The sequence below is a fragment of the Macaca thibetana genome, chromosome 5, assembly GCF_024542745.1.
Source record: "Macaca thibetana thibetana isolate TM-01 chromosome 5, ASM2454274v1, whole genome shotgun sequence".
In the NCBI taxonomy this organism is placed as follows: Eukaryota; Metazoa; Chordata; class Mammalia; order Primates; family Cercopithecidae; genus Macaca; species Macaca thibetana.
This window is the reverse complement of record NC_065582.1, coordinates 48,690,573-48,708,830: the sequence shown is the minus strand read 5'-3', so window position 1 is coordinate 48,708,830 and position 18,258 is coordinate 48,690,573. Positions and strand designations below refer to the sequence as shown.

The 18,258-nt window shown below is 41.7% G+C and overlaps 2 protein-coding genes across 3 annotated transcripts in view; both read right to left on the bottom strand.

Moving 5' to 3' along the window:
• Positions 1–200: 200 nt before the first annotated feature.
• Positions 201–797, bottom strand: LOC126954618 (ATP synthase subunit d, mitochondrial-like). Its single transcript, XM_050790261.1, has one exon. It carries the CDS (start codon positions 749–751, stop codon positions 266–268), a length of 486 nt encoding a protein of 161 aa, XP_050646218.1. The 5' UTR covers positions 752–797; the 3' UTR covers positions 201–265.
• Positions 798–10,230: 9,433 nt separating this feature from the next.
• The window catches only part of RNF150 (ring finger protein 150), a 280,009-nt gene continuing 271,981 nt past the window's right edge, over positions 10,231–18,258 (bottom strand). The window contains exon 7 of one of the 2 annotated variants that reach the window (XM_050790237.1): positions 10,231–17,439. In XM_050790237.1, the coding sequence (XP_050646194.1) occupies positions 17,321–17,439 (119 nt within the window). In that variant the 3' untranslated portion in view covers positions 10,231–17,320. The remainder of the gene's footprint in view (positions 17,440–18,258) is intronic. The other variant, XM_050790240.1, reaches the window with a different exon arrangement.

Sequence of the window (18,258 nt, the reverse complement as noted above, 5' to 3'; positions counted from 1 at the left end):
GGTACATTACCATTAACTAAACTCCAGAGTTTACTCAGATTTCACCATCATTGTAACTTTTCCCCAATGTCCTTTTTCTGCTCCAGGATTTCACCGAGGATATCACATTACGTTTAATTACCTTGTCTTATTGGGGTCCTCTGGTATCTGACAGTTTCTGTGACTTGTCTTGGTTTTTTGTGTGTGTGTGTGTGTGTGTGTAATTATTATTTTTAATGTCCAGAATGTGTAATACAAGAGCCAGAGCTTCCTCCTGGACTCAATTTTATAAATTCTCAATTGGTTGGTGAGGCCAATAGGGATACTTTTTCTTGTCTAATTTGGTTTCTGGGAAAGCTTCGTTCAAGTCCTCAATGGTCATCTGATCAAATGGAATTAAGTTCTTTATCTTCTCCATCTGTTTCTCGTATTCTACAATCCTGGCCTTTGAGAGAGACATCCACTCAGCACAAGATTTTACATCTTCTTTTTCTTCGGCATCCACCTGGGCAGTATATTTATCTTCTGGCATAGGAATCTTCAGGGCATTAAACTTCTTCTCAAAGTCATCCACCAAGCTGGCCTTGGCCACATTGGCCTTGTAGTAAGCCCAGTCGATAGCTGGTGGATTCTCAGGTAAAGCAGCCAACCTGGAGGTGAGGGTCTCATTCCAGGACTTCAGGGAACTAGCAATGGCCTTTTGGTTCTGGGGTATGATCTCCACAAAAGCTACCCAGTCAATGGTTTTTAGAGCAAGTTTTCGCCCAGCCATCTTGGGATCCTTCACCGACCCTGGCTGCCCACGGTCCACCGCCGACTTGTCTTGTTTTTGATGACCTTAGCAGGTTTTGAGGAATACTGGTCATGTATTTTGTAGAATGTTCCTCAGTGTGGAGTTGTCTGGTGTTTTCATCATGGTTCTTGCAGGATTATGGTATGGGTTTTTGGGAGGAAAACCCCAGCAACATTCTTATCACATCATATCAAGGCTACATACTTACGTATGTATCATTGTTGACAGTAACTTTGACAATCTGGCTGAGATAGTGTTTATTACATATCTCTACTGCAAAGGTGCTTTGTCATTGTTGTTGTGGGGTTTTTTTGGATTCTTGCTCTGGGCTCAGGCTAGAGTGCAGTGGTGTGATCATGGCTTCCTGTATCCTCAAACTCTAGGGCTTAAGTGATCCTCCTGAGTAGCTGGGACTGCAGGTGCATGCCATCACACCAGCTATTTTATTTTATTATTATTTTTGTAGAGACAGGGTCTTGCTATGTTGGTTAGGCTGGTCTCAAACTCCTGGCTGCAAGCAATCCTCCTGTCTGGGCCTCCCAAAGTGCAGGGATTACAGGCATGAGCCACCACACCAGACTTTTTTTTTTTTAATTTAAATTTAAATTTAAATATCTTTCACCTTATTTTACAGAGATAAAGACAGAAACCTGTCAGCTTGTTTTTTCAGATGAGGGATAATAATACATTATGGTGGTGAAGAGCAGCTTTTAGGAGACAGAAAACTTGGGTTAATGAGCAGTTTTGCCACTTACTGGCTGTGTGATTTGGGAAAGCTACTTCCTAAGCTTCATGATCAGAATTTGTAAAATGGGATACTAATAGTACTTTCTTCAAAGGGTTATGTTAAGGGCCAAATGATATGATGCGTGCAAAGCACTTGCCCAGTGCCTGCTGCATAGTAAGCACACAAATGTTCACTATGATTACACATGCTAATATGACAGCAGTGATGATAAGCACTATGCATTTATTTTAGTGTCACTGTTACTCTTCAGAGTCAGTAGCAGCAAGTCCTCAGCAGTCAATTCTTTCCATTAATATGCCAGTCTGGACTTGGTGTTTTGGGCTAAAAGGTTGAACCTCAAGCATCCATTCAGTTACTAGTTTAACGATGTTCCCTGAGCTCCTTCTAGGTGTGGCTGCAGCCCTGGGAGTCAGGTGGAGAGTGTCCAGATAGAGGTGAGTGGGAGATAGAGGTCAGGGTTGGTTCCTATGGGACCCTGTGGGTAAAGTATAAGGACAAGCTTGATTATTTCTTCTCTAGTCTCAAGCCATCAAACATTTTATAGGTGAAATTTAGTCTCCTCCAAGTTCATTACCATAAGATCACAGTAGCCCAACCAAATAAACGATTTCACTTGTCCCTGCTTTCCTACTCTGATTTTAGTAGTTGTGCTATTGAGCTCTGAAGTGACTGGAATGGTGGTTTTCAAATTTTAGGGTGAGGCCAGGCATGGTGGCTCATGCCTATAAACCCAGCACTTTGGGAGGCTGAGGTGGGAGGATTGCTTGAGGCCAGGAGTTTGACACCAGCCTGTACAGTGAGACACTGTTTCTAAAAAAAAAAAAAAAATTAAATTAAAAATTAGTTGGGCATTGTGGTATGGTTCTATAGTCCCAGCTACTTGGGAGGCTAAGGCAGGAGGATCACCTGAGCCCAGGAGTTTGAGGCTGCGGTGATCTATAATCGTGCCACTGCACTCCAGCATGGGAAAAAGACTGAGATGCTGTCTCTAAAAACAGTAACACCTTCAAGGTGCGTTAGAATCACCTGTAGGGTTCCTTAGAACACTTTCCCTATATCTTGTACCAATTTTTTCTCATGTCACCAATCTTTCTGCACCCTCTTCCTCACTGTGACTTGTTTCCTTATGTATTTTGAGCTTTTGATGGTGAGTTTATATTCCTTCGAACTTGATTTGTGAGAATTCCTTTGAGACCTGGTTTAAGGAGTATTCCTCTAGTGAGGATATATGTATTCATTTCTACTAAACACTGAGTGTGACTATCAGCTTGCAATAACTTTAAATTTGTACTTTGGGATTTTAGGTCATACGAGTGCTTGGATTCTGATACATGGCCCATGAGAAGGCTTGTCTGTGGTTAAGGCATCTCGGGGTGTTGGGGGAGACTTTATCTTTTTTCCCTTTTTACCTAGAACCAAGGCTAACACTGGTGAACACTTACATCAATTCCTTCCGGTATGCATATATATTTTTTCTAGTTTACCCACTAAGGGTGTCAACTGTTTTGGGTACTGGCTTCGTGCTGGAGTCTCTGATTCTGAGCCTGAGCTTTGTCTCTGAGCTGCTCCTATAGGAGCAGCATATGCCCGTCTTGTGGCCTGTTTTTGTGTGGCCTTTCAGCTAAGAATGGCTTTTACATTTTTAAACTGTTGCTAAGAAACAACAACAATGAAGTAAGTGACAAATCATATGTGGCCCACAAAGCCCAAAATATTATCTTTAAAATTGTATCTTTACAGAAAAATATTGTGGACCCCTAGATCATGAGAGCTAAACATAGGCACCCAGGGCAAACTCTATTTCTGATGGTCCTGTTCCCCTCTGAATAGACTAGTAGTTTCTTACCATTTCTGGTGTCCAAGAATTTCTCTGACATTCCTATCAGCTTAGCTCTTTGTCTTAAAGGAGGTTTTAATATTTTATCCATTGTTTTTAGGAGTTCTCTACTTAGAAGGTTCCTCTGGACATTGAGCACCTCATAGTATATGAAAAAGCATCCCCACCCTTTACTTCCTGTCGAGCAAGTCTCAGTGCCACAGCAGGGGCTCTAAGAAGGGAAGGCGTTCTTATGCACTGGCCTGTGAGCCGGTGTTGGGAAGTATGATAGACTTGAAACGGGAGAATTCCCTTGCACCCCTTCTCAAGACATGTGACAGGAGTGTGGCTCTGTTTGGTGAGTTCAAACCCCTTTTATGCGGGGGGGATCATGCAGACGGTAGGTGCAGGAACCGGAGTGACTGCTTCGGGGCTCTGGCCCCATGGCAGTGTCTAGGGGTGGGTGTCTGCGACTCCCAAAGCCCAGGTGGGTGCATGTTACAGTGTGCTCTTTTAGTCTTGCCCTTCGTGGATGGCTTAAGGGTTAACCAGGTCAGTGGGCCTTCTGCCTTTTTGCAAGGACAGGGGACCAGCATGACAGCTTTTGTATCCTGAGCTCTTGTCCAGCCATCCCGAAAAATTGGGTCACACATGAACTTGAAGGATGAATGTGGGGGTTTTATTCAGTGGTGGAGATGGCTGTCAGTGGAATGGATGGGGAGCTGGACAGGAGATGGAGGGGGAAGATGATCTTTCCTTGGAGTTTCACTGTCTAGCTGCTGATTCTCTGATCATCCCCAGCCAAACTTCTCCTGATGTTCCTTCTCTTCTCTCCCAGCTTAGGGTTTGGGGTTTATATGGGTAGAGGACAGGGGGCGTGGTAGGCCAGAAGGCAACTTTTGGGTGCAAAAACAGGAATGTCCATCCTTATTTAGGGCTGCAGGTATTCAGGCTTGAGGGTGGTACCTTTGCCGGGGAAATCACCCTCTTCTATCCAGTATTTCCATGACTAATTATATTTTGAAGGGGTGAGTCTAGAAAATAACACACATTGGGATCTCAAAATAATGAGCTTCCTTGCATAGCTAAAATTAGCATTCAGTGGGGACTCACCTCGTGGGTAGTGTGTGTGTGTGTGTGTGTGTGTGTGTGTGTTTGCAGGTGTCCCTGCTTATATACGATGGTTGCATCATTCTATTCTACTTCCAGACTACACTTGTTCCTGTTCAGGGAGTGTTTCCTGATTATACATAATCTTCCTACACATAAACTTTCATTTTTCTTTCTTTTTTTTTTTTTTTGAGACGGAGTCTCGCTCTGTCACCCAGGCTGGACTGCTGTGGCCGGATCTCAGCTCACTGCAAGCTCCGCCTCCCGGGTTCCCGCCATTCTCCTGCCTCAGCCTCCCGAGTAGCCGGGACTACAGGTGCCCACCACCTCGCCCGGCTAGTTTTTTTTTGTATTTTTTAGTAGAGACGGGGTTTCACCGTGTTAGCCAGGATGGTCTCGATCTCCTGACCTCGTGATCCGCCCGTCTCGGCCTCCCAAAGTGCTGGGATTACAGGCTTGAGCCACCGCGCCCGGCTCATTTTTCTTTCTTCTTCTTTTTTTTATTTATAGAGACAGGGTCTTGTTCTGTCACCCAGGGTACAGTGGTGTGATCATAACTCATTGCAGCTTTGACATCCCTGGCTCGCTCGCCTCAAGCCATCCTCCAGCCTCAGCCTCCTGAGTAGATGGGACTACAGGCACATGCCACCCTGCCTAGATAATTTTTTAATGTTTTTCTAGCGACAGGGCTCTCACTTTGTTGCCCAGGCTGGTCTCAAACTGCTTGCCTCAGGCAACCCTCCTGCCTTGGCCTCCCGAAGTGTTGGGATTACAGACACGAGCCACCATGCCCAGCAGCTTTTCTTGCTTTCCATTCCTGATGTTTTTGAGTGGTCAGGAGGTGCTTACCCGTTTATGAAAGCAGCATGGTGCTGCCCCAAGAACTCTGGCAGTGGAGCCAGGAAAACCCAAGTTCTAGTCCTGAGTCTATCCCTCATTCATGTCCTCCCTTTTCTCCTCCTCCTTTTTGTTTCGAACAAAGGAGATAAAAAAGAGGGAAAGAAAACGTGATAAGAGGCAAATGGACTACCTTTAACTTTCCCTATCATAAAGGAAGCTCTGTGAGTCAGGTCCCGTGTGTGTTTGGGTCCTGGCATTATACCTGAATCTCAGGTAAAGGTCTCCTGAAATTAGACTTAACTGGGAGTTTTGCTGGCATAAAAAACATCAGGTCCAGGCCCAGAGTGATGTAATTTTATTCTCAGGTCTAACTCTATTGTATTCTTATATTCTCAAATTCACTTCTCTGCTCTTACATTTATTTATAGACATGGATACCATTGCCAAAGCTCTGAATTATGTTTTTCTCCTTAGAGATTTGAGACCCTTGGCTCCCATTAGATCTATAATATCAATGACAGCTGTGTTGTGTATACAGCTCTCATAGCAACCAAGTGCAGTTGCCCGCCAAGGAAACCTGGCTCTGCTTTCCCCCTTGCCTATTTAGTAAATGTCCTTAAGAACAAAGAAGGTGGGAATGTTAGAGGGAGGCACAGAGGGAATGATTAGTTTAGGGGTTATGACTAATCAGGCATGTTCCCTTTTGGCGAGGGTGGGGCATGTCTTCCACAACAGGAAGGTCCGAAGGGATTGGGGCATTTAATTTGTACCTCCCTGTATGCCAGCAGGTATAGGCTACCACTGGTTGGAGATTTAGGATGGCACCTTCTTTTGCTAGGGTGCTGTGACTGAAAGCCAACGAGGGGAGATGCAATCACAGTGAGCAGAGGGTCCCCCTGGTGTCTTTGGTGGCACGGTGGAAAGGTCGTTGTCCCTGATTCGTCTCACAGCCAAGAGCAAAGATTTATAGTGAGACTTGATGGAGGCTGTCTACTACCTGTGAGTGTGATGAAATAAGAGGTCAAGTTGCTTCTGTTGTTGGATCACTAAGAATGATGGAACTGGTGTTTTAAAATGTCTCATAAAGAGGAGACCTCTCTCTGTCACCTGAATTTCTTAATTGGCATTCCCTCTTCTATAGATAGTAATTACCACAGAGCAAAAATAACTCATATTCTCCCCCGACCCTTTGTTCCCCAATTTGTTGCAATGCATTATTCAAGGAGATGAGTAGCACTACTAACACTGGCTTCTAAAGAATTATTAGACTTAGAAAAGAACTAGGCCAGGCACAGTGGCTCACACCTGTAATCCCAGCACTTTGGGAGGCCGAGGCGAGCAGATTACTGGAGGTCAGGAGTTCAAGACCAGCCTGGCTAACATGGTGAAACCCCCTCTCTACTAAAATTCCAAAAAATAGCCGGGTGTGGTGGTGGGCGCCTGTAATCCCAACTCTTCCTCAGGAGGCTGAGTGCAGGAGAATTGCTTTTGAGCCCAGGAGGCGGAGGTTGCAGTGAACCGAGGTTGTGCCACTGCACTCCAGCCTGGGCAACAGAGCAAGACTCCATCTCAAAAAAAAAAAACAAAAACAAAACAAAACAACAACAAAACCAGAACTAAAAATATACTTCTGTGTCTTCTGAATGATAGTTTAGCTTACAGTCCTCTAAATGTAGGTATTAACAGAATAGTTGAGCGGCAAAGCTGACCCAGCTGGCCCGTTACAAAGCTCTGGGGAGCTTTCTTTTTCTTTTTCTTTTTCTTTTTTTGCTACTTAATTTTATCAAAATCTAGGGTTGTAAACATTCCATTCTCAAAGGTATGAATATGCTGCATGACGTCTCAAAAGCCCACAGAGTGAAGTTTCTAGGTGGGATAGGGCCTCCGCCTTCAGGCACAGCATGATAGCAAGCCAGGCTGACGCCCAGTGCTCCCTGGCATGCATGTGACCCTGGGAAGTGCCCAGTGATCTCTCCTCAGGTCATATCCACCCCAGGTGAAGCATGCCCCAGGCTAACACTGCCCACTGTGCATCACCTGACCTTCCCCTCGTCAACTAGGAGCAGGGACAAGAGAGGCAAGGGTCTGTGGAATAGGCAAGATTTACAGGAAATGATGTCTAGCAGCTTGTGTTTTTTTTTTTTTAAACTCCGAACACCAACATGTTCCACACGGTGGTCTCCAGTGTAGTGTGGAAAGACATAACCCTTGAAAAAAGGGGGTTTTATTGTCAATCAGCTGCAGGAAAAGCTGAATTATAGAGTTAAATCAGTGCCCTTACTGAATGAAGCCTTCTCAAAAGTTTTTAACAGTGGCCAGGCAGAGTGGCTCATGCCTGTAATCCCAGCGCTTTGGAAGGCCAAGGTGAGAGGATCACTTGAGGCCAGGAATTAAAGACTAGCCTGGACAACAAAATGAGACCCTGTCTCTACAAAAAAAAAAAAAAAAAAAAAAAAAAAAAAAATAAATAAATAAATAAATAATAAAGTTATTAATAGCTAATATGAATTGTATGAAGCCTTATGCCAACTTAATTGAACTTGGGAGCCTGCTGTAAATTCTAACATATCCCATCCCACAGAAACATTTCCTCATTTGGGGACCCCTGGTCTAGTGGAAAGATGATGGAAGTTGAAGTCGGGAGGGATGGTTTCCAGGTCCTGGGTAATAGCTTCATACCCACAGTGTCTGGGCAGATAAATATTGCAATAATGGAAGCATAAACAAAGTCTAAAGTGCCTTCTAATGTGGCATAGTCATGAATGTTCCCAACAATCCCCTTAGAATATCTTCCTGCCTACAAATTAAGCATAGACTGGCCCTGAGTAAAGCCTCCTGGGCACTAATGGTTTCCTTATCGACAGCAGCTCCAGGAGGCCACGGCACTCAATACTGTTTGCATTTTCTTTTTGCTAGCAAATTCTGTGCAATTAACAGCTCCTGCCTGGCCATGTCCAATCCTGGCTGCTGCTCAAGAGGATGTGTCAGGAGTCTCGGCTGGGCCAGGCGTGGGGGGCTAGGTCACACCCAAAGGCCTTCCAGGTTCCAGTAGCTGAGGCCACTGAATAGAGGGCCCTTCTCCTTTCCTGCCTTCTTTTTCCACCTTCCCAGGCCAGCAGGCTCCATCTTTTAAATTTGCTTCATGTTCCTTTGCGAATCCCAAGGAATTGCTATTTAAAATCTTTTAGAAATATACTAGTAAATATAAAAAAGAAATCTGTCTGCCCCAGCCCATCTGGCGGGCCCCATGGCATAACTCTGCCTAGTATAAACCTGCCTGAGAGAGTCCATAAGCACAGTGCTCAGTTCTTGCCAGACAGCAACTCAAGCTCATTTCACAGCCATTCTTCTTCAGAATTGCTCACATCTCTTAATCAATTCCCTTAGAACAGCAGAGCTAAGAGAAGGTTGGTGCCTGCCACTTGACTTACCTGAGAAAAACAAGGAAGCTATTATTATCCTTGGTCTTTGGACATAATCATGATTTAACAATAAATATGATGTTTTAAAATCCATAGCACCACCTCTGCAACTCAGGGATAGGCAACAAAGTCAGGGAATACAGATGACACAAACACAAGCATCTGGTTCCATTTTATTAAAAAACAAAACCAAAAGAAATTTTGCAGTGAAATTTCCTGGAATTCACAACCCTCATTTTAAAATCTTTATAGTTGCAACATATTTTTTTAGCCAGTACATAAGAACACGATTGCACTTATTTACACAATAGTCTTCTATATAACAAAAATAACCATGTTGTAATGATTGAATGTTTCCAACTATCATCCTTGATTCATTGCTAGCCCATTATGAGACAAACTGATTATGCTCTCCAAGTACATAGAGAATAGAATAAAGCAAAATAAAAGTCTGTGTCTCCTAATAGAAGACAAATTCCTTTAAAGACAGTTACTTTTTTTCTTCAATTTCTTTGTATTCCAAGAGAGATATAAAGTGCCTTGAAAGAAGTAGGGTATGTGCCTGAGGTGGGGAAGAAGGAAAGAAATTTATACAGAACAAATTAAAAAGCTACACTGCCTTAACTTAATCATCTAAATATGCACACAACATTGTACAGATTACTTTTGGGTAAAAAGGCTACATAATCCATTAGTACTTATTTCGGCAATTAAGAATTACCTAAAGTCCTGCAAATGTCATCAGGAGTGACATTTTTTGTGATTTTGGGTCAGATGCTATATAAATCAAGGAAGCTCAGTCACACAGTCTGAATATGGAGAGGACAGACAATGCCGAGATGGCACCATCATCTACGATCTGCAGACTAGCCAGAAAAATCTCGTGGGGAAGATAAGTAGACTTCACCCCAACATCAATCATTTTACAACAAAAGCATTTTGTTGGAAGCATTTGTTTACAATAAAAGTAATTTGTGTTAGGATAGGAAAAAAAAAAAAGCCTTTGGAATTTCCTCTTGCTAGTAGGGTGAAGATTGATTTATGATGTCATGTCTGATTATTTATAATTGTAAATTCATTATTTGCAGACTTTTTTCTAGTGGGAAATAATGTGCTGTACAAAGTGGTTAAAATAAGTTGTTTCTTTTTCACATTTTTACAAGTGGCAATTGCTGGTTATGGTCTGCAGTCTACAAAACTGGGTATCACATATGTACTGCTTGAGAGTTTCCCCTGGAAACCAGAATAATCATCCTCCCAGCTCATGAACATTTTAAAGAACAATACCCCCCCCCCTTTTTTTTTCCAGAAAATGAATGGAATGTAACTTTTCACAAATACAAAATTACTTCATTTTCTAAATGTAAGGGACACCCCTCTATAAAAATAACAGACCCTCCCCACTCCCACCCCTACATCTCTTTCTAATTATAAAATGGTAGAACCATCTCAGATTACTAATGTGAAAGCAGGAAGTAAATAGATTATGTACATGTACAAAACACATCACTATTTCACACCATTTACATTCATATGAAAGAAGTCCTTTTATTGATCTTCCTTTGCAATTTCACAAGAATAAAGTTGAGATAACTTACAAAAACAAGCAGTCCCTTGCTTATAACCACACAGACATTCTAGCCGAGGCATCTTCTTTGCAGACACAGCAACATTATCTTTCAACATTTTGCAGAAGTAAGGGCTGCCGACAGTGAGAAGATCTGTGGAGTCTCCTTCAACTTTTTAGAGTTTGTGACATTCTTTCCTCATTTGATAAATGTAGACCAAATTCTCAACTACCAAAGAAATTGTATGATGAAAGGCAAGTAACTGGTTGTTGAATTCGTGACCCAAGTCAAATCAATTTGCTGAAAGAAGAACTGCGATTATTCCAGCAGAGGGCACTCTGCCCCTTGCAATAACATCTTACTGAACAGTAAGTACCATAGATGCCAACGCAAATTCAGACCAAAAAGTCCATGTATGCGTTAGTTCTTCAACTGCTCTACTATACCCATTAGTACCAGCAACAGTTTGGTATCTTCTTCAAAAGAGCAGGATATACTATATTTAGCTAGCTCTTATACATGAAAATTCTTTGGCTATTTAAAATCTTCACATTCTCAAAAAGAACAATATTCCGAGTTCAGTAAAGCGCTAGATTTGTCGGAAAGTTTTGAAGGAAAAGGGGACTAAACACTAGACTTCAAAGATGGTGTGGTACTAAGGCCACAATTCATTTTTTAGATTTCAGGATTTAGTAAAGGTCAATCAACGGTCTGCAAGAGAAAACCCCATAAGGTTTAATGGTTTCATTCAACCATGCAACCCACCTTCACTTTCATTTATGAGAACATTAGGAGAAAATTCAACTAGTCAATGGAAGAAACATGTGTTCATTTGGATGGTGATCAGTCTTTGGTTTATATAGCACACATGGTCCCCACATTTTCCCTGCTGCTCCAAGCCTGTCACTTCACTAAGGATAACAGACCACAGATATTCTGTCAAGCAATGACTTTGGGTAATTAAGCGACCTTCTCTAAGGATTTTTCTCCCTGTGTTCAGACATCGCAGACCTCTTAGTAGATGTGTATATTTTTGTTTTATCGTTATCATCAGCAAATATTTATCAGGTGGCCATAGAGCAAATGGCTCTATATTAAGTGCAAACTTCAGTAGTAGCACAGGATTAGAAGATCTTTGATCATTGAAATTCCTGAAAAAGTCACTTGATTATGAAGCACTCAAGACAGGTGAAGAGAGATGTGACTGAGCTCAGCAGGTTCTTGTAGAACAAGCAGGCTTGCAATCAAATTGCTCGATATTAAGGGGCCACGTCTAGCGTCTGGACTTGCTTCATTAGTTCTGGGATGCTAATTTAGTGTCAATAAAAGGCGTAGAGTGGAACAGTGTGGCTATTGACCTGTGGCTGTTTAAAAATTAATGTTCCTATTACACAGGGTCTGGGGTTGAGTGAGGACAAAAGGAGGGAAAAGGAAGAGCTAAGAGATGATGAGAAACTCATATCAGCATCTTAAAATTAATTTATTTTTCAGGCAATCCAGACCTTCTTTGCCATCATGAGTATTTTAACTCACGAGTATTTAATTCCTTCAAAACACAAACTCCCAAAAACCCAGGTCAGCTCTAAACCTAGGGATGAGCATTTATTTGGGGACAGCATGCACATTTTGTTAAGCACAGCAGCTTTCCAGCCCTGCTTTGACCAGCTTCCTGATCAGAGATCCTGCCATCCTCTTTTCTGACTTCCTGCAGGGTGACACTCCCATCCCATTTTAACTGCCAACATCAAATGTACTCATCCATACAATGGCATGGATGAGGGATCTCGGTGGCCAAGAGCACTGCATGAAGAACCATGCATCCTCACCTTAGGAGGGGAGTCTCTTTGTGTCTCTTTGTCAGTCTTCAGGAATTAGTGGCCCTCAGATCACTTACGATGAGCAAGCTCTAGTGCTAAGATGTGAGGAAGAATGGGCGTTCCAACAGGTACAGTATACAAGTTTTTCCAAGAAATTCTAACCCTGGGGGCTCAGGCGAATGAGGAGGGTCAAATGCTGAGGGTGGGAGAAAGCAGACCTAGACAGCATTCTGGAATTGTTGCTTTGCCATTATTTGCCCAGAAAACATTTATGGCAAGGAAGCCTGAAAACATGGCAATGGTTGTTAAGATGGGTTGTGATACAACTGGTGATATGAGAAGTGAAAAGGAAACTGACTCTATTAGGGAGGACATTGGTTTATAGCAAACTGGTTTGCCTCATCAGAAGTGAATATGGATATTGCTACACAATAAAAAGAAGAAAAACACCAACAACAGTAACAATGGTAATCACGATAATGATAATAACTCTGTAGGTATAGAACCTCCAGTTTTTTTTTGTTCTGAAGGTTATTTCAGAGTTTCTTGCAAGAGAGAAAACAAATTAGAAATAAAAGGGGGGGAGAGAAGATGGGAAAATAATTGATGTATGTGTATACAAAGTAAGATATAGGCAGTCAGAGAAAAACAGATACAGACAGAAAAGGAAAATAAATCTAAGTGAGAGAAAATATAAAAGTGCTACTGGAAACTGCCTTAGTGGCCTGAGTACCAGAAAAGGCTGGGCTCTGGCTCCACAGAGGGAGTGACTCCATATCCTAGATTTTTTGAAAAAGTTTTGATTCAAGGATTTATTTTTAAGTCAGGGTGATATATTCACTGGATAACTAAATGTCATTTGATTTTTTATGCTCTGCAAAAATATCCATCTAAACAAAATTCATAAATAAGAAAGAATCCTATGTTAGATCACTGGCATTGATTTGGTTTTGAGAGTATGGTAGCCTCAGGGATGTCCGGGCAGTGACTGAAATGGCCACTGGGCATGGTGCTTTTTGAAACGACCAAACCCACATCTATGAATTTCCAGGATATTTCACGAGGGTGAAGGAAATGTTAAAAACAAGAAAATAAAACAAAACAAAAAAACCAAATGAACATTTTTGGACAGAGCTTTGCCTCTATGATTCTGATCATTACCATGTGATGTCAAAAATGGGTAGGTACCTTTGCCACTTTCAATTTTCTACCTTCTCCAGACTCTACCTCTCCCTGTGTAGATGACCAGAGTTGACACTCCTGGGGATATCAAGCCCCAGAGATTAAGTCAATGTTCAAAAGCTATATTCATAGTCAGGGCTCAGCTCTTCCAAAGGGACTAGCCGCACAGGAGGTAGCAGTTCCTAAAGGTAACCCTAAATTATTTTGAGTGAATGCAAATGCTCCTTTTCTTCCCCATAGCATTGGGGTGGCAGGTGGATGCTGACTTGGAGTAAAATGCTGGCTGTTGGAGGTGGTCATAATTCACCAAGTAGAGGCCGGATGATCACAGGCCCCCAAAGATTCTTTTTCAATAAGGCCACATAAAGTCTTGCATTTGGAGTCAATACGTAATTTATCATTCTTTCCTCCCAAGTCCATGAGTTTTCACTAAGCTGTGGGACTGGGGGACACTGGGAAAGGACTTTCACCAACCATGAAGAAGAAGAAGGGGTTGAGGTAAAGTTGGGTGATTTCAGTCTGGAGTTCTCTTTGGCTCCTAAGTGCCACATATCAGTCCAAGGGTTTGCCGTAGAAGTGAGGGGTATAATTTTGTTTCAGCACCAAATCAGCATGGTTTGTGTGACTTTTAAGTAACAACTAGTCAGAGAAGTAGTAACAAATGGTCATGGACATCAGTGATATGGTTAGAAAGTTCAAGCAGAAATTTTAAAAAGGGTTGCCTGAATCTTTATTCACCACAAAGTAAATGAACCTCTGGGCCTCTCATTAGGCGACTTGGGTGGTGTCCAGTTCTCCCTGGAGGTAATTAAGGTTTTAACCTTCTTTTCTTTTGTAAGGGTCAGGGGATCTTGTGAGAATACTGGAGGAACTCTAGACCTGCATTGTCCAATTGGCAGCCACTAGCCACATGTGACTATCCAAATTGAGAGGTGCTGTGAGTGTAAAAGACACAATGGATTTAGAAGACTTAGTACACAAAAACATGTAAAACACGTCATTAATTTACATTACTGACATGTTGAAACAATATTAGGTTAAAGTACATGATTCAAATTATCTTTACCTGTTTCTTCTTACACTTTAAAATGTGGCTAGTAGAAAATTTAAAATTATGTCTGTGACTTGCATTATGTTTCTGTTGGACAGTGCTAGTCTAGACTCTTGCTACAGAAAAATGCACATCTGCTAATACACAGTTTGCATTTGCTTCTATAGGGTACACACACCCTCTGACACTCATCTGTAGACTACTGGGTCTCCAGGTCAGAGTCTCTTGTTTGGGGGAGCTAAAGAAGGCTATAAGGAAGGGCTGTTCCCCTGTTCTCCTTTCTTCTGAAAGGGAAACTTTCTGGTTAAGTTTTTTTTTTTCTTTTTTTAAAACTATCAAAGCTACAGGAAAATCCTCCAGAAACAAACCTTTGGTAAGTCATGAATGGCAAAGGCTCAGGGGGTTTTGGGGTCAGATCTGCAAGCCTCGGGTTGGCCTTTGAGACCCCTCATCATCTATGAGGCATCCTGTAAGTGCAGCTGTGGCCAGGGCTTGCATATACAATCAATTCCTGATTCACCTAGCTCTTGGCAGGAAGAGAAAATACTCGTTAATCAGAGGACTAAACAATCCAAAGCGCATTCTCTCTGGGAATGGAATATAATTTATATTTCTGTTGCTGTTGAATTATCCTTCTAATTCCACTGGACTAAAGTTAATACCAGTAATACTAAAATTTGTTTGGGCAAAGCCAACTGAAGGAGGAGTCGGTGGCGCAAGCCTATGCTGACTGTGAAAAATAAACACCTTCGAGATCAAGAATCCCACAGTGAGAGCTAGGATTTGAAGGTATCCAGAGACTGCAAACTCTGTGACTAACAGTAATTTTTAAAGAAGGCAAAGCAAACCAACTCCTACTTGGATTTAAAACTTCAATCATTTAGATTTTCATTCTCAGCAACATAGTGGTGTCAAGTCTCAAAGGCTGTTATTACATGGTACGTGTCAGGTAACTCTACCTCCCCAAGCTATGAAGCCTGATTGCCACAAATCATAGCTATCTGCAAAAATGGGTCCTGCCTGTGAAAGGCTCATCAGTGGTCCTGCAGCTAGAGGAGCTTGGGGATTCATGCTGTTAAACCCTTCACTTTATAGATGGAGAAGCTGAGGCTTAGTAAAGCGTGTGGTTCATCTAGGATTCTCGATTCAGAGCTCTCTTCATTCCTTCCTGTCTCTTTTCCCACACACAGAGAGTGGATTTCATTACAGGAAGCGCTGGACTCCTACGGAGATGCGACCTTTCTGAGGGTAATAATCATTTGCCTTGCCTGTCTACTTATAAACCATCAAATAGGAAATTGGTAAAGGTGGTGAAAAAAGAGCAGCTAGTATTCTCCCTTGACCTGCACTCCATCTCTCAGCAGGCGGCAAGGATTTACAGCAGAACCAAACTCTTTTTGAATGAGTATTAGTCTGATGAGGTGGAAAAGCCCCCATCAATACATAAAAACAACTCAGTGAGAAAAGCTTTCTTTCCTAGTTAATCCAAGCCGTGGCCTGGTCTTTGCCAGCTGCAATAGAGATAAGGTGATCCGTCTGATTGTTCAGAGACGCTATCAGTGACCTTAGTCATCTCTGTATCTGGATAGTCTGAATGTATTACAAAATTGCCCACTGAAAAAATAGCACATTTCTGTCATAGTTACAAAAAATGAATAAAAACAGAAACAGTTTAAAAATACCGTTGGGTTTCAGTATTTACTTGATACCTCTTTTCCCTTCCCTCTTACTTTGTCTATTTCAATCAGGATAAACTTGATTTAGCAAATTCTCATGCTGCATACTTTTTGGTTCAAATGATACAGCAAATCACACCTCATTCCTCACTAGGCATCTGGACACACTCAGGGAGCCCTGGGAAGCAATCTGCTAGGGATTCACCTAAATCCTTCCACATGGTCTGGTGAGATGCAACAGAAGTGTGTTGAAATTAAGGTAAAAGCTTGGTGCTACTGCAGCCCCCACCGTGTTTACCATTGGACTTAAAAATGATTGGCTTTTCTCTAAAGCCTCCATCTTTTACAGAACCCACTTACAGAGGTAAGAAAAAAACTGTTCTAGCCCAGGGGAAACCAATGCAACCGGCATTTTGTTTTCAATGGGAAGAAAATGTGGTATCTGGTTTTAAAACCAGCCCTACAACCACCAAAGACTGGATGCCTTGGAGGGGACTTCTGAGTTTAGAATTTCAGCCAAAGACTGTAAGACCCAGAAGAATGGAACGGCTTCCCTAGAGCTCCCTTCTCACGTCCCGTGGGCCCTTAATCAAGCCTGGCAAGTGGAAGCCAGTGTGATGTGGCTTAAAATAACCAGCAGTGGCCCCGATTTAGAGCTTAGTGTTGGGGTCTCTGGCAGCTGGGATTTTTAAAGGCCCACTTAGAAGAACTTAGATTCTTAATGAAAGCTGGCCTTAGTCCATTTCAGGGTGCGGAGGCACTTCTCAAAGCCATGCACACTTCATGCTGAGAGGCCAAGACCCCATATCTCAGAGATGGAATACGAACTGATCATAGCAGGAACTGGTGCTTCTAAACAGAAATCTATACAAAAGCTGCAGTGAATCAAAGGAAAAACAAAGGAACAGATGGAAAGTAAACTACAAATAATCTTTAAAAAATTGCCAAAGAAATCAAACAACATGCCAAAAACAAGAACAATAAGACATGGAAAGAATTGAAATGAAACTAAGAAATCCTAAAGGTGGCCTTTCAGTCTGTTTAAGGAGCTTCTGAAGTGTATGTCTACATGGACATGGGAGTGGAAATCAGCTTTTAAATTCCCAGCTGCCAAGGCCACAGACTGCCGTACAGATGGAGAAACTGCATCCTGATTGACAAGACTTTGGATATTGCTTTTCGTCAGCATTCTTGAACAGAGCGCCCTGGAGTTGCCAAGGTGATCTGGAGGTGTGTGTGTGCCTGGTCCAAGTCTTGGAGCACTCCTCCCTTCCTTTCCCTTGGGTCCTACTATCTCTTTTCTTCTGGATTTGTCATTTCAAGATTTCACCTCTTCACAGTCCTGGTCAGTGGAAAGTTCTACATCAGACAGTCCAACCTCCATTGCCATGATCAAGGAGATGTCAGAATCGCTGCTTACAGCTGGCTCCTGCTCACCTGGGAGGAGAAAGCAAAGTTCACAGTGAACACTGAGCTATGTCTTTGCATGCTGGTTATTTCAGTACAATTGCCTGTAATAATATTTCTTTAAAGGCCAAGAGAAGGTATTAGAAAAATTGGGTATTCCATAAAAACTCTAGTTAAAGCCTCATCTCACATGGGTCAAAAAGTTAAATGCAAACAAAAGAAACTAGAAGAATAAAATATATCATCTAAGGATATGTCTAAGTAGGAAAATATATATCTACTATAAGTAGGGCAAGAAATTCTATTTAGAAAAGTAATTGGGCAATTCACAGAAGAAAAGATTTTTACATATGCGTAACATTTAAAAATGTTTAACACGTGTAAAATAAAATCAAAAGGCATATCAAACTCAGGAATTTGCAAAAAATTTCACAAAGGTTTCTATTCTTAACATATAGGAAATTTTTAAATCAATAAGAAAACCAGTTCTACAGAAAAATGGACAAAGGCTACCATTACACAATTCATGGAAGAGTGTAATGTAAATGACCGATAAATATAAGGTAAAAATAAGATATCCTTTTTTGTCTATGTAATCTTCACTCTTTAAAAAAGATAATATTACAGTTAAGGGTACATTGAGGTAGGTAGGTACATGATATATTGCATATAGAACTGTAGAATTTTCACCCAGTAATTGCATTTCCAGGATGTATTATAGAGAAGTAACTGGAGATGCAAAACTACTCAATTAAGCATTATTTACAGTAGCAAAACATTGCAAGTAACTTAAAGTCCAACAACAGAGAATATCTGAATAAACCTATTGCTTTTAAAGGACAATCTTGT